Here is a 21,612-nt window from a genome sequence, read left to right on the forward strand (position 1 = left end):
TGGTTTTTACTGAGGTTTTACTATGTGCCAGGCACTGGGCTAAATGTTTTTAAATGAAATGTTTCACTTAATCTTCACAATAACCTGATGAAGAGTGTTTTGGTATCCTCACTTTATAGATGAGGAAACCTCTAAGAGGCAAAATCACTTGCTTGAAGTCACACTGCTACTATGTACTCAAAGCTGGGGTTTTCAACCCAGTTCTGTTTGACTCCAAAGCCTGCCCTCTTCACTGCTAGTTTAGTCAAATTCTGCTTGATTAGGATAGTAATAATAAATCTATAAATAATAATGAGTTGAATGATAAAAGTCTAATAGTGATAAATATGTATAAATATAAAGTATAAACAAGACTTAATAAGTCTAATAATAATATTAGATGATTATAACATCAGACTGCTGCCACCCTAACTCATCACTATTTCCCAACATACTTTATTTTATGCTCTGTATTAATTTCCTGCAACAATTTCCCACAAACTGAGTGGCTTAAGACAACAGAAATTTATTCTGTCACACTTCTGTGGACTAGAAGTCCAAAATCAAGGTGTCAGCAGGGCCATGCTCCCTCCAAAATTTCAAGGAGAGGATCCTTTCTTGCCTTTTCCAACTTCTGGCAGCTCCTGGTGTTCCTTGGTTTGTGGCAACACAGCTCCTATCTCTGCCTCCATCTTCACATGGCCTTTCCCCACCTTTTATCTCTTGGTATCTTTTTATTATTATTATTATTATTGAGGTATAGCTGATTTACAATGTTCTATTAGTTTTAGGTGTAAAACACAGTGATTCAACAGTTTTCTAGATTATACTCCATTTAAAGTTATTATAAAATATTGGCTACTTATAATAAATGCTGGAGAGGGTGTGGCGAAAGGGAACCCTCCTACAGTGTTAGTGAGAATGTAAATTGGTGCAGCCACTATGAAAGACAATATGGAGGTCCCTTAAAAAGCTAAAAGTAGAGTTACCATATGATCCAGCAATCCCACTCCTGGGCATATATCTGGAGAAAACTCTAGCTCTAACTGAAAATACACATGTACCTCAATGTTCATAGCAGCACTATTTACAATAGCCAAGACGTGGAAGCAACATAACTGCCCCAAAACAGATGAATGAATAAAGATGTGGTGTATAATATCCAATAGAATACTACTCAGCCATAAAAAGAATGAAATAATGTCATGTGCATCAACATAGATGGACCTGAAGATTATTATACGAAGTGAAGTTAAGTCAGACAAAGACAAATATCATATGATATCACTTACATGTGGAATCTAAAAAAAATGATACAGTTGAACTTACGACACAGAAATGGACTCACAGACATAGAAAACAAAGTTACAATTACAAAAGGATAAAGAGGGGAGGGATAAATTTGGAATTTGGGGTTAACAAATACACTCTACTATATATAAAATAGATAAACAACAAGGACCTACTGTATAGCACAGGGAACTATATTCAATATCTTGTAATAACCTATAATGAAAAAGAATCTGAAAAATACATATGTATATGTATATGTATATGTATATGTATAACTGAATCACTCTGATGTCTACCTGAAACATTGTAAGTCAACTATACTGCAATTTAAAAATAAATAAAATAAAATTATAACCTCAAAAAATTGGCTATATTCCTTGTGCTGTATAATATATCCTTGTAACTTATTTATTTTGTACATAGTAGTTTGCACATCTTAACTCCTACCTCTAACTTGCTCCTTCCCCCTTCCCTCTCCCCCTTCTCTCTCTCCACTGGTAACTACTGGTTTGTTCTCTAAATCTGTGAGTCTGTTTCTGTTTTGTTATATTCATTCATTTGTTTTATTTTTTTTAGATTCCACCTATAAGTGATAATATACATTATTTGTGTTTCTGTGTCTGACTTATTTCACTAAGCATAATACTCTCCAGGTCCATCCATGTTGTTGCACAGGCAGGAATTCATTTTTTATAGCTGAGTAGTATTCCATTATATATATCTCACATCTTCTTTATCTATTTATCTGTTGATGGGCACTTAGGTTGCTTCCATATCTTGATTATTGTCAATAATGTTGCTATGAACATTGGGGTTCATGTATCTTTTTGAATTAGTGTTTTCATTTTCTTCAGATATATACCCAGGAGTAGAATCGCTGGATCATATGATAGGTCTATTTTTAGGTTTTTGAGGACGCTCCATACTGTTTTCCCCAGTGGCTGCACCAATTTACATCCCCATCAACAGTGTATGAGGGTTCCCTTTTTTCTACATCCTTGATGACATTTGTTATTTGTGACTGGTGTGAAGTGACATCTCATTGTCGTTTTGATTTGCAATTCTCTGATAATTAGTGATGTGGATGGAGCATCTTTTCATGTGCTTGTAGGCCATCTTTATGTCTTCCTTGGTAGCATGTTTACTCAGGTCTTCTGACCATTCTTTAATCTGATTGTTTGTTTTTTTGATACTGAGTTGTAAGAGCTGTTTATATATTTTGGATATTAATACCTTATCAGTCACACCCTTTGCAAATATCTTCTCTCTTTGAATATGTTGTCTTTTCATTTTGTTGATGGTTTTCTTTGCTGTGCAAAAGCTTTTACATTTAATTAGGTCTCATTCGTTTATTTTTGCTTTTGTTTCCTTTGCCTTAGGAGACAGATCCAAGAAAAATGTTAGTATGATTTATGTCAGAAAGTGTTCTGCCTATGTTTTCTTCTAGGAATTTAATGGTTTCCAGTCTTACATTTAGGTCTTTAATCTTGGTGACTTCTTTTAAGGACACTAGCATTGGATTAAAAGCACACTCTAACCTAGTATGATCTCATCTTAATTTGACAATTGTATCTCCAAAGATTCTACTTCCAAAGAAGGCAACTTGCACAGGTTCCAAGTGGACATAAAGTTTGGGAAGACACTCTTCAACCCAGTACAGCCCCCAGGGACAAAGTCCAACCCTCTAATACAACCCATATTGTGGACTGTGTTAAGTGGGAGTCACTGGCGTATCTGCCCCTACGAGATGAGCTCCATGTTCATCTCTTAGTTCCCAGTGTTCTGTGAAGACCCAACATAGAGTCTTAAGGGGGATGGTCAATATCTGTGGAACTGAAATGCTTCTGAAAAGCTTTCGATTGCATTTTGGTAAACTGAATTTTATTGTAACCCCAATACCTATCTTTCTGTAAGGCAAAGAAATGGCATGCTTTTTTAAAGGTGGATTTGGAGCTCCTTAAAGTTGGAACACACCTTTCTTTATTCATTGGTGGGGCCCTTTCTCATTCCAGCAAAGGAAATGCCCAAATGTCTGGCATAAATTGATACTCAGTAAATATTTGTTTAGCAAATATAGTTTAGGAATTGTTGAATTAAATGCACTTCTGCACTTCCTACCCCTCTCCTTTCACAATCACACTCTATTTCTGCTGTAAGTAATGAACTAGAGTTTATGGAGGAAGAGAGCAAGAGGCAAAGGGGACCCTGGATATCACTGAGGCCTGCCCTCATTGATTAGATGACGAAATGGGCCCAGACAGTGGACAAGACTTGCCCAAAGAGACCCAACAAGGTGGTGTCCAATGCAAAATACCTAGGTTTCCCAACTTCCAGTTTTTCCACCCTGCTGTAACACCTCTCATCTGCCCTGCAGATTTAAGTTTTGGTTGAGGCTAAGGAGAAATGAAGGGCACAATGTCCTATTTTATCTCTCCCAAGATGAGTTCTGTAACATCAAAGATCATTACTCACCCTGATCACTAGAAGATGTGTACAGATTTTTTAAGTGTCTGTGCTTACTGTTGGAGACAATATTTCAACATAATCTTGCAAAGGAAGAAACAGAAGATAAAATAGCACGAGCCATTGTGTTTCCTTATCACTCCTAGAATGAGGAAGTTCTTGCTTCTGTCAACACAGACTTTGACACGCTCTCTTGCACCCTCCTGGGTGCATTTGAGAGCAGTATTTGAGAGACAGTCTCTGCATCTGGGTACTGGTCCCATTTCTGACCCAAAGTAGCTGCATGACCTTGGGCGGCTCCGATCCTCTCTCTGGATCTCAGTTTCCTCTTCCATAAAACGGGGAGAGTAAGGAAAGGGATAGTGTCAAGGACCCCCAAAGTCCCTTCCAACTCTGACATGTGGCAGTTCTCTCACTGATGTGTAGGGACCAGCTGTGCCACGAGGGGTCATTAGACCTCTCACACTTGATAGCCTCACCTCCTGTTTGAGCAAGCACAGCATGTACCAATTGTAGTGGAATTTGGTGACGTCCCTGCCAGACAAGGTTCACACAGGTACTCCCTGGGCCCGAGGCTCTCAAGTTGCTCACCCTGTTACTCTTAACATGTTCCTTCGGGGAGGCCTACGCATGAGTCTTGTTTTTCCAACGAGATGTTAAGCTCTTCGAATTGCCTCAGAATCCCAAAGCAAGTTCAATAAACATTAGACGGGCAAAATGGTCACACTTGTTCTTCCTCTTTCAGCGCGCACTTTTCTTCCCACCTCTCCCTTAAAAAGCTTCCTCCCATTATCCTTCCACCCCGTCATTTCTGCCAGTGCTCTTACAATGCCCTTCCATCTGGTATTCCTGCCTCCAGGCTTGCTCTTCTATACTACAGCTCAAAAAGTGTCCTATTGCTCCCAACTGCCAAGTGGACCACTCCCAGTTCTATACACACACCCGGCCTTCCACACCCACATGATTCAACTCCGCGGTGAAGTCTCTTCTAACGTTTTCAATCCTGCATCAGCGGAGCGCAGTCAACGCCTCCTTAAGTCTTTCTCCCACTTGAGCGCCAGAGGGCGCTGCAAGAACCGTCCACCCGGTGGGGAAGAGACTCGGTGGCCTAGCAGCCTGGGTTGACCCACCCCTTTTCCTTCCCAGCCAATCATTAGTTAGAGTGGGCGGGGCCGCGTGCGCCCGCACCTACACATAAAGAGCGGGCGGTGAGGCGCGTAGGCTGAGAGGCCGTCTCCCAATATGGGGCCGCGGGGGCTGGTCGCCGAGCTGCTGCTGCTGCTGGCGCTCGGAGCGGCCAAGTCGGGGCCCTCGGCTCCTCTGCGCCGCTACACTCCCGACTGGCCGAGTCTGGACTCCCGGCCGCTGCCGGCCTGGTTCGACGAGGCCAAGTTCGGGGTGTTCGTGCACTGGGGCGTGTTCTCGGTGCCGGCCTGGGGCAGCGAGTGGTTCTGGTGGCACTGGAAGGGCACGAAGTTACCTCAGTACCAGAGCTTCATGAAAGAGAACTACCCGCCTGGCTTCAGCTACGGAGACTTCGGGCCGCAGTTCACGGCGCGCTTCTTCCACCCGGACAGCTGGGCAGACCTGTTCAAGGCCGCCGGGGCCAAGTGAGTGCCGCCGCGGGGGCGGGCGGGGCGCCCCTTTCCTGGCTTGGGTCGGACTGACCCGAGCGCTGGGAGGGGGCTTAAGCAGGTGGCAACCGAGCATGGGGAGGCGAGACGACCTGCCGGGTTACGCAGCTGTCCGACTAACTTCGGGTACCCTGGGTCCTGTGTTTTGCCGCTTGGAGAATGCAGAATTGAATGTGGCACGCTGATCATAAGGAGAAGGTGCATCTGGGTGGGAACTAGAAGAAAATAAAGGTTTCAGGGAGGCAGTGGGCTGGAAAACGGGCGGTGTCGACACCTCTTTATCTAGATGATTGAGCTAGATGGACCCTGATGTCCCTTCCAGGTCAACAAAACAAACAGGATTTCAGGCTTTTAAGCCAAAGGTAGGTAATCTGATCCTAGTTCAACTGCGAAGTTGAACATGGCATTTTACCTCGCTGAAGCCTCCTTCCACAGATATAGAAGGAGATTATGTTCTTCCTTCAGGATTTGATATCTCCCCACGGGAAAAGGAGGGAAGGGAGTTCTGCTGCAGAGTATTTGGGCAACAGCACAGATTCTCATTCATCTGCTCTTCTCAACACCTTGCTCACAGAGTGCTCAGGAAATGTCTGAATTATTTGGAGAGCTGTTGGAACTTGTGTGTGAAGGGTTCAGAGAACTGAAAGTGTAGAGCCCTGGAGTGGGGAAGAGAGAGGCAAGGACTCAGGAGACTGTTGAAGGCTGGGGCCAGTCCTGAAGGAGTAATCCTTGAAGGCAAGATGTTGCCAGGTGTTAAGTCAAGTCAACCCTCAGCTTCAAGGATGAGTTTGGCTGAGAGGGAAATAGATTGGAGCAGAGTAAGAATGGAGGCAGGTGGCTTTTCCAGCTCCTGGCTTAGGTCAGTCTTCCACCCTTGCCTGTCTCCTCGACTGTCTTCTGGGTTTTCATTTCTCTTTTACTAAAGAGAAATTGCAACTGATGTTTAGTGCTTGCAATAAAGTGTATCGGAACATAAAGCTTGAGTAAACAGAGGAGGAGTTCACTGTCTTCCAGGAGCCTTAGAAGTCCATAATTTTCAAATGAGAAAAATTAAAATATGGGAAACATCCTTTGTCCAGACCTCTTATTTTATGGACAAGATGAGTAGCCCAGAAAGAGGAAGGGAACTCATGTCCTAGACTCTAGATCCCATGACTCTTAAATGGAGGGTTCTTTCCACCAGTCCACGGGTCTGCAAACCATGGCCAGAGGATTGGTCCTCTGCCTACTTTCTTGATGTGAGAAGGATTTTTACATTTTAAAAGAGTTGTTTAAAATGCATATATACCACAGAGAGGAATGTGGCCCACAAAGCCTGAAATTCTGTCTAACCCTTAAAGTGTGGACTCCCCGCGTCGCCAGTGATTAAATGATCACGTGTGGGCATCATCTATTTTTCTGCCATAAAACCAAATGAAATGTTGGGTGATTTGGTTGTCATTTCAACACTGGCCTTTTCTCCCCAGCTCTTTTGGCCGTTTGTCACCTCTGTAAATGAGAGGCAATTCATATGGGCTTGGTAAAACAAATAGCTTACTTTTCTATCATCTGCTATTTCCAGTAGGAATTTCTTTCTCCTTTAGGGCAAAGGGTTTTGTTTTTGTTTTTGTTTTTTTTAAAGCTAATCATTAATACCCAGAAGGGTTGAAGAACTGGAGTGCTTAGGTGTACAACTTTCCCCTTACCTACTCCTTCGTTCCCTCTGAGCCTCCTTTTTGGCTGGGGACAAGGGACTGTGACTTCCTCAAATTTGCTTTTATTCCTGGAGCAATACCCAAGAGGAGTCATTACTGCAGCGACTTCCTGGTCGTCACTAATATAGTCACTCATACAAGTACAGCTGAACAACACAGGTTTGCACTGCATGGGTCCACTTATACACAGATTTTTTGCCAATAAATATATTGGAAAATTTGGGGGAGATTTGTGACAACTTGAAAAAACTCACAGGTGAATCACATAGCCTAGAAATACCAAAAATTAGGAAAAAGTTAGGTATGTCACAAATGAATAAAATATGCAGATACTAGTCTATTTTATCATTTACTACCATGAAATATCTACAAATCTATTATAAAAAGTTAAAATTTATCAAAACTTATGCACACACCCTATACATGGTGCATTTGCAGAAATGGAAAGAATCATAAAAATGCAGTATTAAATCATAACTGTGTAAAATTACTGTAGTGTGCACTGTACTACTGTCATAATTTTGTAGCCACCTGTTGCTGTCATGGTGGGCTCAAGTGTTGTGAGCATCCACTTTAAACACCATGTGATGCTAATCATCTTCATGTGAGCACTCATCTCGCCAGTAAATTTTGTATCTCAAGAAAAAGTGATCTCTTGTGGTTCTCACATACTTTTCATCGTATTTAGTGCAATATCATAAACCATGGGACCTATACAAAATGCCTCTGGTGATGCTGGAAGTGCTCCCAAGGAGCAGAGAAAAGTCCTGACATTACAAGAAAAAGTTGAATTGCTTCTTATGTATCATAGATTGAAGTCTGCAGCTGTGGTTGCCCACCATTCCAACATGAATGAATCCAGTGTAAGGACCACTGTTGAAAGAAAAAAAAATTCATGAAGCTGTCACTGCAGCTATGCTGGAGGTGTGAAAAACCTTGCACTTTTTGCAAAATACCTTTTTATCTTGTATTGAAATGTAGCTTTTATGTGGGTGCAGGGTTGCTCTAAGAAAGGTATACCTAAAGACTCTAATGGGATTTGAGAAAAAGCGAGTCATTATACAACAACTTACAGCAGAAGTAAGGTGAAAGATCTAAGCCAGAGAATTCAACACCAGCAAAGGATAGTTTGATAATTTCAGAAAGAGCTTTGGCTTTTAAAATATCAAGATAATGGGAGAGGCAGCTTCTACCAACCAAGAGGCAACTGACAAGTTCCCAGATGCCATTAAGAAAATCATTGAGGAGAAAGGATGTCTACGTGAACAGGTTTTTAATACAGATGAAAGTGCCCTATCCTAGGGGGAAAATGCCACAAAGAACATCTATTGGTAAGGAAGAGAAGCAAGCACTAGGATTTAAGGCAGGAAGGGATAGGCTAACTCTACACTTCCGTGCAAATGCGGCTGGGTTTATGATCAGGACTGTTCTTTTCCATAAAGCTGCTAACCCGTGAGCCTTGAAGGGAAAGGGTAAACACCAGCTACCTGTCTTTTGGTTGTACAGCAAGAAGGCCTAGACAATGAGAACTCCTTTTCTGGATTAGTTCTATTGATTCTCTGTCCCTGAAGTCAGGAAGTACCTTGCCAGTAAGGGACTGCTTTTTAAAGTTCTTTTGATATCAGACAATGCCCCTGACCACCCAGAATCCCAAGAGTTCAACACCAAAGGCGTGTGCTTGCCCCCAAATACAACGTCTCTGGATCAGGGGGTCATGAGGACCTTATAGCTCATTACAGACAATACTGTATGGAAGGGATTGTCGACGCTGTGGAAGAGAATCCCAACAGAGAGAGCATCATAAAAGTCTGGAAGGATTACACCATTGTAGATGCCATCGTTGTTACAGAAGAAGCTGTGGAAAAGCCTAAAAACAACAAATCCCTGCTGGAGAAAGCTGTGTCCAGATATTGTGGATTTATGAAAGAGCCAATCAAGGAAATCAGAGAAATGTGGATATGGCGAAAAAAGGTAGGGGGAGGTGAAGCGTTTCAAGACATGAACCTTGGAGAAATTCAAGAGCTAATAGACACCACACTAGAGGAATTAATAGAAGACAACTTGGTGGAGATGAATGCTTCCAAAACCAGCGCTAGACAATGAGGAAGGAGACTCAGAAGCAGCAGTGCCAGAAAATGGATTGACATTAGACAGTCTGATGGAAGGATTCTGATTATTCAAGACCACTTTTGACTTCTTTTCTACGTTGACCCTTCTATGATACCAGCAGTGAAACTAATGCAAACAGTGGAGGAAAGATTGGTATCATACAGAAACATTTTTAGAGAAATGAAAAAGCAAAAAAGTCAGACAGAAATTATGATGTATTTCCATAAAGTTACACTGAGTGCCCGCCTCCTCTCCTACCTCCTCCACTTCTGCCTCCCCTGGGGCAGCAAGAGCAACCCCTCCCCTTCCTCCTCCTCCTCAGCCCACTCAACGTGAAGATGTTCATGATGATCCACTTGCACTTAATGAATTATAAGTACGCATCGAGCCGTACAGTTAGTAAACATGTCGGGTGTGTCAGCATCATCACCTAAGTGTTCATTGTGTTCATGTGCGAGACTTGAAGTGGAGAGCCAGTCTGTACATAAGCATAGGGTAAGTGATGTCTAATATAAAATTAACAGTATAGCCATTTTTTTACTGTTTTATATCTTTGCTTTCAAAGAATTACATTACCATACAGTATGCCCCTCCCTCTCTCTCTTAGTAAAAATTTTATAATGATTCATTCATTAGTATATAGACTAGGCCACCGAGAAGCAAGCATGCGGATTACACTAGGCTGCTATATAAAGCAGTCATGTTGCTGCTGCTTTGTTATCAGTGCATGAATCATTATATCTGTAAAGAAACATAAATCTATTTTTCACATTGTCTTTTCACTTTTGATGTCTAGTGATAGTAATACACATAATATCTACTTTGTTTTGTGTCTTTTAAGACAATATTGATGTAAGTACTGACAGATGATTCATCTGGTAAACACACCACATAACCTTATAGCATCAATAAATATAGTACAGTACTATAAGTGTATTTTCTTTCTTAATATTTTCTCTTCTACATTTTTATAAGGATACAGTCTATAATACATATAACACACAGAATGTGTATTAATCTTCTGTTTAGGTTATCAGCAAGGCTTCTGGTCAACAGTGGGCTATTAGTAGCTAAGTTTTGGAGGAGTCAAAAGTTATGTGTCGATTTTCTTCTTCACAGGAGGTCAGCGTCCCTAAACCCTGCATTGTTCAGGGGTCAACTGTACATTCCCTGCAGTCAAGTTCTCCCAACCATTTTAAAAGCCTAGGGCATGCCAGATAAGTTCACATTCTTGGCCCGCTGCCCGCTTCTTTGCTCACATAGTTTTGATGTCCACAGGTATGTAGTCCTGACAACAAAGCATCACGAAGGCTTCACAAACTGGCCGAGTCCTGTGTCTTGGAACTGGAACTCTCAGGATGTGGGGCCCCATCGTGATTTGGTTGGTGAGTTGGAAGCAGCCGTCCGGAAGAGGTGTGTGTCCACAGACGGTTACTCCATCATCTCTTTTAATTTAGCCATCCAGTGTACCGTGCCTCCTCCCCTCTTGTGTGCTTTCTAAGTCTGCATTTAGGGAGTACCCTGAAGGGCTTCTAGCCTTTAATTGCAGTGTTTGATGCTTGGCAGTTTTCATGTGACCAAAAATGACACCATCAGAGAAGTTCATGGCCCTGTCTGGTTAGGTGAAGGGTATCCAGCGTAGACCACAGTGCTCCATTTGAGCTCTGCGGAGTATTCTTTCTGGAAAGTCTCCAACCCAGAGCCTTTTCCAATATCAAATGGAAGCCAGGTCTGGGTCTCTCATCTTTGTGTCCTCCTTAGCTGTCAACACAGAGCTTTGCAGGCATTCGTGGAAGGTTTGGATGAGTGGTAGATCAGGAGAGAACTAAAAAGGACAGTTAAAGCAGCAAAAAGTGAGGTAAGGAGCCACTTGGTTGATTCTAATTATTGTTTTCTAATATTTGCTACTTAATAAGAAATAACTTCCTAAAATCAAAGAACTAGGAAGTAGCAGAGGTGGGATTTGAACCCAGGTATTCTGGTTTTGGCCCCTATAGTTCTGGCTGTATTTACCCGTAAGGAGGAAAAGTAGTCTGTGTGTTATGCCCAATCTCAGCTCTGTTGTGATTTGGCAAATTTGATGTCTTACATAAGAGGGAAACTAGCTGCCTGTTTGTATAAATAAAGTTTGATTGGAACACGGTTGAGCCCATATATTATGCATTGTCTCTGGCTGCTTTCAAGCTACAATTTTAGAGTTGGGATGGAGACCACAAGGTCTGCAAAGCCTCAAATACTAGCCGGCCCATTAAGAAAGTATTTGCTGACTTAATGTCACCTGTTAAATACTCAGTTTGCCAATGCTGTGCTCTGCTAATTGTCCTGCTGTAAAAACTCTGAGATGTTGATTAGGTCTGGACTTTAAGATCCTTGATTTTTACCTTCTTTGCGTCTGTTGAGTCCCTGAGTCACATGATGAAGCGCTGAACTTCATTTCTTTCTGCCTTATCTGTGCCTTTGCAATGTTATCTTCACTTCTTATTTGTATCATAGCATTTCCATAACACTCACTATTCCTAAGTCAAAACAAGCTTTATTGTGTATGAAATAGGTCACTTTCGCCATGTTTCCTTTTGTTGAGTGTGTTAAGAACTACTAGTAAACCTTATAAGTGAAATGAGAAACCTATATTCATTAATTTCAACTACATAGAAAATGTTACTAATGATTATTTCTGAGTGATAAGACTTTGGATATTTTATTCTTTATATTTGTCTCTGATTTCCAGTATCTCTTCGATATGTATTCTTTGCCAGAATACACATGATATTCTGACATATACAATATGACAAAATGACAGAATTTTTTTTCTAAATAGGACTATATGTTATTGAGATAATTGACAGAAGTTTAAATGATGTTTGGTGTTAAGGTATTTATGTATAAAAATAATTTGTTACAGTATCAAAAACACTATAGACCCAATCATTTTGCTTAAGTGAATGATAAGAGATAATTTAAGGAAATGGTTTTGACTCCTACATGCCCTATGGGTGAGTTTCACTGAGATGTAAAAATGCTGCAACTGATTTTTCTTTTTTTTTTATTTTTTTTGGGGGGGGAGTGGGTGGGTAATTAGGTTTGTTTATTTTTTTATTTGTTGGAAGTACCGGAGATTGAACCCAGAACCTCGTGCATGCTAGGCATGCACCCTACCACTGAGCTATACCTGCCCCCTGCAAATGATTTTTCTAAAAATAAATTAATTTTTCTTTGCCTAATGGTTGTTGCTGCCCTGTTTTTCTATTTAAGGAACATACGCTATGGACTCTACCACTCACTCTTAGAATGGTTCCATCCTCTCTACCTACTTGATAAGAAAAATGGCTTCAAAACACAGCATTTTGTCCATGCAAAAACAATGCCAGAGCTATACGACCTTGTTAACAGGTAAAAGACAGACCTATCTGGGGCCTTATGACTTTCATCAATGACATCTGAGCTTCTTACAGGATACTGCTAAGTTGAGGGGAAGAGGGAAGGAGTAGGATATGAAAAAAATCTAGAAGACATCAAAATAATAAATGCAGTGGTTGTGTTTAAGACAAAACATATTTTTTCTTGCTACTTTCCAAAACTTCTGAAGCGTGGTCATACTGCCTTTATAAAATGAAACAATCAAACCAACCCTAGGATGGTGGTAAGTCAAAACTTCAGGTCCCTCCTCGTATGCTGTTTTCTTTGCAGGACCCTGGAGAGGGGCAGCATAGTCTAATGGTCCCTGCATAGGATTTGGTGTGGAGCAGACTTGCATTTGAATCCTGGTTCTTGTTAACTTAAAAGCCTGAAACAGGTCACCCTTCTGAGCCTCAGATTCTCACTGGGTAAAGTGAGAATGATAATGCCTTCTGTATAGGGCTCAGAATAATACATGAACAGTATCTGTCACTATGCCTGGTTACAGAATAAAGGTGTTATTATTATCATTATTCTTAAAATGGTCACTTTCACTTTGAGATTTGTCACTAGTCTTCATGTTTTATTCTGAGTTTACCCTTTTTACATCTGGGAGCTTCTGGAGGATGGTGGGCCTTTGAAGATGAAGAGGCAGCCATCTCTGCCTGGACTCTCATTGTAGACCAAAAAACCAAAACCAAAAATGAAAAAAATAAAAAAGCTCCTTGCATGCAGATGACTTCTCTAAGGAAATAGTACAGTTGTAAGAGACCAGCATAGACTTGGAGTCAGACAGAACTGGGTCTGAAATCCAGTTCTTTTTTCTTACTGATTGTATAGCCTTGACAAACTACTTACTCATTCTAGTTCTCAGTTTCTTTACCTGTTTATACATCACAAGGTCATTGTGAGAACTAATGAGGTAATGAGGATAAAGCGCCTCGTACAGTCTCTTGTACACAGTAAAACACAGACTGTCTGTGTTTATCTTGCCTCTTAAACAGGCGGTCTTCTTCCTGGACTCAACCTGCTGACCTGAGTAGCGGCAGAGTAAGCCATAGGGTTATGCGTCAGGCAGATTTGCCTGTTGGCTCCAGCTCCTGTTACAAGTTTTGTCACCGTCCCCTAAAATAAATTACCCTACTGAGTACCAGGGTCTTGCTCTCTAAAGTGGGAATAATAATGTTTACCTTACAGGTTTAAATACACACACACTCTCATACCTTATAGGGCTTAGAGTAATAATATGTGAAAGATGCAACTGTGGCTCAAGTGAATTTTATAGATTTTTTATAGTGAAAGCTTTGGGTCCTTGTCCCCAGAAATGCATTTGGCGAAATAGTTCTAGTTCTTAATACATCTTAAAAGCAGCAACCTTAATCCTGTGGCTCTGGAGCACCACTCCTTTCATTGGAATTAGTTACTGGAAGGAAACCAAATTATATGTGTACTAATTACAACTCTACTTTTTAATTTCAGAAATTACAAAAAAAAAAAAAGACTAGGGAAAATATACCTAAGTGCTGTATATTAAACAGTGATTGTTTTAGCTAAAGGGTTTGTGTCTGTGTATTGTCATTTTTATGTCCCTTTACTTTTCCACTTTCTCTGCACCGTGATAGTTTCATGGTACTTTTAAAACTTTGAGAAAATGTAATTGTAAATATTTGTTGCAAAGATAGATCAATGAGACTCTTACTGCGAATGGATTCAGATAATAAACTTTGTTCTGACTGCACGTCTCTCAGGTACAAACCTGACCTGATTTGGTCTGATGGAGAGTGGGAGTCTCCCGACACTTACTGGAATTCTACAGGTTTTCTCTCTTGGCTCTATAATGACAGCCCAGTCAAGGTATGTGATTATAAGACTTACCTCTTATTTGTCTGCTATGATAAAAGAAAGTGAGGATCCAAGATCTGAAGTAATAACAATAAAGACAACAGAACAATAATAAATAGTAATATTAACATGGGTATGGTAGGGACCAGGGGACTTAACGAATATTAAATGTTTCTCCTTTAATTCTTCCCTCCCGCCTTCCTTGTAGTATGTACGTTTTCTCTTTTAATTCTTGGTTTTGACAACATGGGTTTAAATCTTGTTAAATTTAAGTAGTAGGATAGAAATGATATGTCGAAGTCCCAAACCACCGTAGAGAAAATGAATTATTAAGCAAACAGACATTGTAAATGAGAACACCCTAAAAATTAATATACAAACATATACAATTAAGTGGTAGGAATAAAAATGTGAATATCTATGACTTCAGCTACTCTATGTTACATAGTTTAACTCTCAAGGGGAAATTTTATATTCCCTTATATCCAAATTCTTGAGGGAACTTTGCATACCTCCTCCTCTTCCCCATAATCAACGCTGTCACACTGCATAATAGCTGCCCATTTATAGTTTGAATTTCAAAGTACCAGAAGTCTTAATCTTCACTATTGAAAATTTCAAAAATTTTATATATTCTAGATTTGTTGTGGATTTTAAAGAGAAACCTAAGTATAAGACCTGTTTGAACTGAGCTATCTTGGTAGATTCATAAATCTCTAAGGATCTCATTGGGTAAATATTACTAAATTCCGAAACTGGGAAGAAAGAAAAAAGACAAGATCCTATGTGACAAATAGAGACAAATGAAGAGTGGTTGTCTGGGACTCGCCAAACGTGTGGGGACTTCCAGTGGTGCGGTATCATGGTTCTCCCCCAGTGGTCCCCACACCAGGGTGGCTCAGATGTGGACCCTTGGGTAGGATGCTGCAGACCCAGTTTGCCCACTCCTGTTCTGAATGTCTTCTCACATGTTAGGAGAGAGAGTTGTCTTGGCGCTTATACTCATGTTGGGAAAGTACTTTTAGGAGAAACAGCCCCCTCTCCTTGCTCTCCATTCTCTCTACAGTCCCCACATGGCTCACTCCCGAGCTCTCAGGTCTTCCCTGAGAGGGCATCTTCCCCGCCACCCTATCCAAAATTGCAGCCTGCCCATGGCACACTGTATCTCTTTCCCTGCTTTCTCTTTCTCTTACCACTTACCTGGTCTAATATATTTCAGATATCATTTACCTTCTTACTGTCTGTCTCTGTCACAAAAATGTCAGCTTCGTGCGGGCAAGAGTTTGGATCTGTTCGTTGCTATGTTCCCAGCTCCAAGAAAAGTACTTGGCCCAGTTAGGCACATAATAAGTATTGGTTGGATGTAAACTAAATCTGGTTCCTGACAATTTTTATTTCTTCCTGGAAGAAGTAAGAAACACTCCTGGATCAGTGTTCCCCATTTCTGTTAATCCCGAATTCTGATGTGATGTCATATTGTAATTGTCCATGTATCTGTCTGCTCAGCTAGTCTCTGCTGGATCTCTCAGGGCAAGAACCCGTGTTTTATTCTCCTTGGATACCCCAGTGTGAGCCTCATAGCAGTATTAAACATTTACATTAAGATATTCCATGTAAGAGTTTCTCAAAGTTCAGCAAAACCTTGAAGGAAGGAAAAGAAGATTTGATTACTGACTTTTCTTTACCTAGAAAAAGGAGGTCAGGGTTATACAGTGGAAAGCATCCTGGGCTGGGTTCAAATACTTGATTCATAGTCCCAGCTTTCCAGGGGAGCGTATAGCTCAGTGGTAAAGTGTATGCCTAGCATGCATGAGGTCCTGGGTTCAATCCCTAGTACCTCCATTAAAAATAAATAAATACACCTAACTACCACCACCCCCATACCCTGCTGCCGGGGGGAAAAAAAACCACCATAGTCCCAGCTTTCCGAAACTCTGCCTGGGGACGTGACTTCGGGCTAGTCTCCTCCTCTCCATTTCTCCTCTGATAGACTACGTGGCTTACCAGATGATCTCTCTGTTACATATTGCTAGACCAGGGTTTCTCATCCTCGGTACTATTGGCATTTGGGGCTGCATATTTCCTGGTTGTGAGGGGACTATCCTCTATGTTGTAAGATGTTCAGAAGTACCCCTGGCTTCCACCCAGTAGATGGCAGCAGCACCACCCCAGTTATGACAACCAAAAACTGTTCCTAGACATTTGCCAAAATTCCCATCCAGGGCCTCCAGTTGAGAACCACTGCTCTCAATCACATCTGTTCCTTGCTTCCAAATAGACACAATTTATCAAAACAGTATTTCGTAAGGAAGCTAAATGGCTTTACTCCCGATGACCCAGCACTCCTTCCTCCTTTAGGATACGGTAGTAGTAAATGACCGATGGGGTCAGAATTGTTCCTGTCACCACGGAGGATACTACAACTGTCAAGATAAATTCAAGCCAGAGACCTTGCCAGATCACAAGTGGGAGATGTGCACCTCCATAGATAAGCTCTCCTGGGGCTATCGTCGCAACATGGTGATAACCGACGTTGCAGATGAATCTACGATCATTTCGGTAAGAGTGCATGTGAGGTAGTTATCTGTTAACTGCTATCCCAAACTAACCTTATGACCAAGAGCAGTGGAAGCACTCGGGATGGAAGTGCAGGGCGATAGAACCCTTTTGAACCTCCTCATAAAATCCTGCCTTAAGGAAATAGGTCTAATGACAGAAGAGAGTTTTCCGTACAGAGGTGTTCTTCCCAGGATCATTTTCAGTTGGACAGATGGGTTGTTTCAATTTCTTGCAACCATTAAGGGATAATTAAGTAGATCTGGGGATTTTCTTTAACCATTAGAATGTTTCTGAATGTAATATGTGTTAATGCTTGGAGGGCATTAAGTTATGTATTGTCACAACTACAGAGAATTAACTGCACAGGAAAAAGACCAGAAGGAAACATCAAAGGTTAATGATGTGGTGTCTTTAGGGTACTGTAACAAATTGTCACACACACACACCCACACACACACCCTACGCCAGAAATCCTGAAGAATATATCTCTTTACAGCATGTTTTCCCGAAGGGGAAGCAAGTACACGTATATAACCTATTACATGCAGAGTGTCTCGAAATTCTTCAGGTCTCTTCCATCTCCCCAGAGTCTCCAGAGTACCTGCTTGAAATCTCTCCTCTCGGATCCCCGTATTCTCTCTGTATGGCTCCATGGGAGTCCTTTGGGGCCAGGAGCTTTTTCAGCTCCCCTACTCACACTTGGTGCTTCTAACACACAACCGTCCCACCACATATGGCACCACAGGAGGTACAGTGTCACAGGGAAGTGCCCGTGACCACTCCCTGGAATTGAAGTTAACGTATTTCTCCGTCTTGTAGCAGAATTTTTCAATTTTCTCATATTAGCCTATTCTGCTTTTATCATGACAAAAATATATAATATTTTCAGGGGGAAGGGTGCAGCTCAGTGGTAGAGTACATGCTTAGCATGCCTGAGGTCCTGGGTTTAATCCCCAGTACCTCCATTAAAAAAAAAAAACAAACATACTATTTTCAAAAGAGTAAAGGATATTTGCAAAGCAGAGGGAGAATGTACCCTAGATTCTTTTTCTTCTCTTCATACCTGTGTGTTCTAAGCATTCTGCTAGGCCTGGCATTCAGAGCTAGGATTCCTTTGTTTTTGCTCTCTCTAGGAACTGGTTCAGACAGTAAGTTTGGGAGGCAACTATCTTCTCAACATCGGACCAACTAAAGATGGACTGATTGTTCCCATTTTCCAAGAAAGGCTGCTTGCTGTTGGGAAGTGGCTGAGCGTCAGTGGGGAGGCTATCTACGCCTCCAAACCATGGAGGGTACAATTTGAAAAGAACACGACAACTGTATGGTGAGTCTAGTCTTCTGCTGTGTGCAGCAACGGGACTGTGGCCGCTGCCAAGGTGGCATCTCCTTGGATCCACCATGGTACCAGCCAGGCTGGAAGTCGTCTTGCAAAAACCCAAAAGCTGTTCTCTTGCTGTTGAATGTGTGCCCCGATTTATGTTTTAGGCCACCAGGATATCTTTGACTAGTGAGGGAGGTGGTAGGCTTGGTGAAAAAAGAAGGGGCTACAGAGCGTCAATCAATTTGCTTGACACTGTTGCCCAACCCCCTAAAAAGAATAGCAGCTGGTGTTTGTACAGTACCTGCAATGTACAAGGGTCTGCTCTAAATCCCCCAACAGTCCCACCACATCGATGCTGTCATTATCCCCATGTTACAAGTAAGAAAGCAGCTCAGGGCAGTAATATCACTTGCCTAAAATCACAAAGCTCCTAAGTGGAGAAGTCGTGATTCATACCTGCAATTGTGGATCTAGTTATTTGACCTTGGGCTTCAGTTTTTTTCAACTGCAAAATGGGGTGATGACATCTGACTTCCAAGAGTGGCTGTGAGGGTTAAATGAGATAATGTATGTCGAGTACCCTGCAGAGTGCCAGGCACATACTAACTGTCCACAGAAAGACCTCTGCAAGTGTTATACCGTAGAGTGGGGGTCTTTGGATCAGGGGAAGCACATTCACCCCTCTGTTTTGGATGAGTTTTTATGTCATGATTTTTCACCCTCTTCTCTAAGCATTGTGAAATCTTAGAACAACAAATTTGTCTTCAGTGCACACCTTGCCCGTGTTATATCATTGGCTGTTCTCATATGCATCTGGAGTTGAAGAAAATTTGAATAATGACACAAAATGACTTCAGTGTGAAATAACTAAGAGTTTAAATTTTTTAAAGAAAACTTAGAACCCAATAGACAGAGAAAAATGAAATATATTGCCAGAAAGAGGGTCTTCTGGGGCTGCTTTTTTTTCCTACAGACCTTAACTGGTATCAAGTTAAGTGCTTCCCAGTAGCAGTGACAGACTGAAGGTCTTGGAATTGGTAGATAACTGAAGGGGGAATGTGTAAGGTTATGTGTCAGGGTAACAAGCCAGGTATCTTTGACAATGATGTTTCTTTTTCCCCAGGTATACCTCAAAAGGATCAGCTGTTTATGCCATCTTCCTGTCCTGGCCAAAACATGGAATCTTAAGCCTTAAATCCCCCAAAAGTAGTTCGACTACACAGGTAAAGAGCCTCATTCAGTCCCGTCAGAGATGAAACTTTTCCTAAAGGAATTGGCAGGCCTTCTCTAATGCTTCTTTCCTTCCCCAGGTTTCTCCCATATTTATTCCCCTTTTAGACTGTCATCCCTGCCCTGGCCCAGCGTGGTTCTTTCCCACCATTTTCAGGCCATATTTTGTACTCCTTAATACATCAGTGTTTTTTCCATTCCCTTTTTACTTCCTGCAGGTAACAATGCTGGGAGTCCAAAACAATCTGAAGTGGTCCAAGGATCCAGATGAAAGTCTCCTTGTGTACCTGCCACAGCTGCCACCCTCTGCTCTTCCAGTTCAGTTTGCTTGGACACTAAAACTGACAGGAGTGAAGTGATCGTTGGAGTTCAAGAGGAAAGGGACCCTGCCTACACTTTGATTTTCCTCTTACCACACCATAATTGTACTAAACTATTCTTCTCTACTCAGAGATGGCTTTTCCCACACATTTTAATAAAAAGAACTGAGTGTACTACACTGATGTCTCACAGGATCAAAGATCTGAGATCCATTGCTAGCATACCCCTCTCTGATCAACAGAAGAAGTTAAGCTCTGAATTCATCCATACCTAACTTTGGCAATTGTCTACGATGGAAAGTTTCCTCCATTCTGTGTTTGATAACCTGCTTGCTTACTAAAATGATTTCAGATCAAGAATAAGCCAAAGTCGCCCTATTGCCTTGGGGAGGAGGTGAAAAGAATTGTCAGCCTCCATGACATGCTGTTTATTTCACATCAGTTTTCCCACCTCCACCCAGGAACTGGTGAGCCTGGAGAGGAAAGAAAAAGCTATCTAGGTTGCTAATGGTCAGCTTATGTTTCCAGAGCAAACTAAGAGTTCTGAAATTCAGTCTTTTTACAGTGATACTATGAAGAAAATGACTGTGATTCTGCCCTGCTTTGTTAAATATGATCAAGTAAGTAAGTTTGTATGTCAAATCATTTCTATCAAAAAGCATGTTGTAGCTTTCTTCTTCCAGTTTCTATATGGACTGCTTATAGCCTTATGTTTCTGTTAAAAATAAAAGGGCAGTGGGGGGACCTGCCAAGTCTCCTTAATGCAGAGCAAAGAAAGTAATTCTTTTGTTTTTTCTGCTCCTTGCTTCATTCTTTTGAATTGACTACCAGTTCAGCCTCTTTAATTGTTATAGATTTAATCAAATGTTCTATTTCTCTATTTACTAGATATATTTAGAAGTCTTTACTCAACACTTACAGAAAATTTGTTTCTCTCAAGCACATATGAAACATCTACAAATGCAATAATCAAAGAAACAATATCATACAAATTACATAATATGTCTAAAATATAATTAAAGGACCATAAAAACTTGGAGGAAAAAACCTCGATATGTTTAGAAATTTTAAAACAGGTTTCTAAATATTTATTGATCAAAGAAGTTATTATACAGGGAATTATAAAATACTTAGAATGATAATGAAAACACTATGCATTGAAACTTATGAAATGTAGCTTAAAAATAAAGTCTTTAGAGAGGATTCTGGGAAGAGAGCAGAGAGGAAGCACCAAGAATCTGTCTCCTCACCTGGACAACAGTTGCACTGGCAGAATCTGTCTGATGTAACTATTTTGAAACCCTGGAGTCTACCTAAAGCTTGCAACTTCCAGAGGAAGACTTGGATGGTAAGTTACGGATAATTCTGGTCAATTTCAGCTACCCATCCCTCATCCCTAGTCGTGGAGTAGGCAGCTGTGCACATGATCCTGGAGCAACTTGCATACAGCTTGTGAGAGCCAAGGTGAGCAAAGGACCCTGTCCTCCAAAACCCCGTAGGGATTTGTGCTCTGATTACTGATTGTTGCTTTTGACCACAGAGGTACAGACAGAGAAGAGATGGGGGCAAGCCATTGTTGCTGCCCTATCCTGTTGTTGTGAACCCCTCCTCCAGCTAGAGTGACTTCCAGAGGATTTAAAGAGTTGACGCCCTTTTTTCCCCTTTCAATTTTCTTTTTTCCTCCCTTTTGGGAGCTAGACATTAAAGATTAAGAAATTCAAGAACAACTGTATATATGGAGAAAATTAGAAAATGACTATACATGCCCAGGG

The 21,612-nt window shown here is 41.3% G+C and overlaps 1 protein-coding gene across 1 annotated transcript; it reads left to right on the forward strand.

The window, feature by feature from the left end:
- Positions 1 to 4,944: 4,944 nt before the first annotated feature.
- FUCA1 (alpha-L-fucosidase 1) lies at positions 4,945 to 20,019 on the forward strand. Its single transcript, XM_006196768.4, has 8 exons — positions 4,945 to 5,345; positions 10,451 to 10,585; positions 12,425 to 12,562; positions 14,317 to 14,422; positions 16,769 to 16,969; positions 18,103 to 18,293; positions 19,414 to 19,513; positions 19,739 to 20,019. Exons 1-8 carry the CDS (start codon positions 4,978 to 4,980, stop codon positions 19,877 to 19,879), a joined length of 1,380 nt encoding a protein of 459 aa, XP_006196830.2. The 5' UTR covers positions 4,945 to 4,977; the 3' UTR covers positions 19,880 to 20,019.
- The last annotated feature ends 1,593 nt before the right edge of the window (positions 20,020 to 21,612 follow it).

This window comes from Vicugna pacos, chromosome 13 (genome assembly GCF_048564905.1).
Source record: "Vicugna pacos chromosome 13, VicPac4, whole genome shotgun sequence".
NCBI classification, from domain to species: domain Eukaryota; kingdom Metazoa; phylum Chordata; class Mammalia; order Artiodactyla; family Camelidae; genus Vicugna; species Vicugna pacos.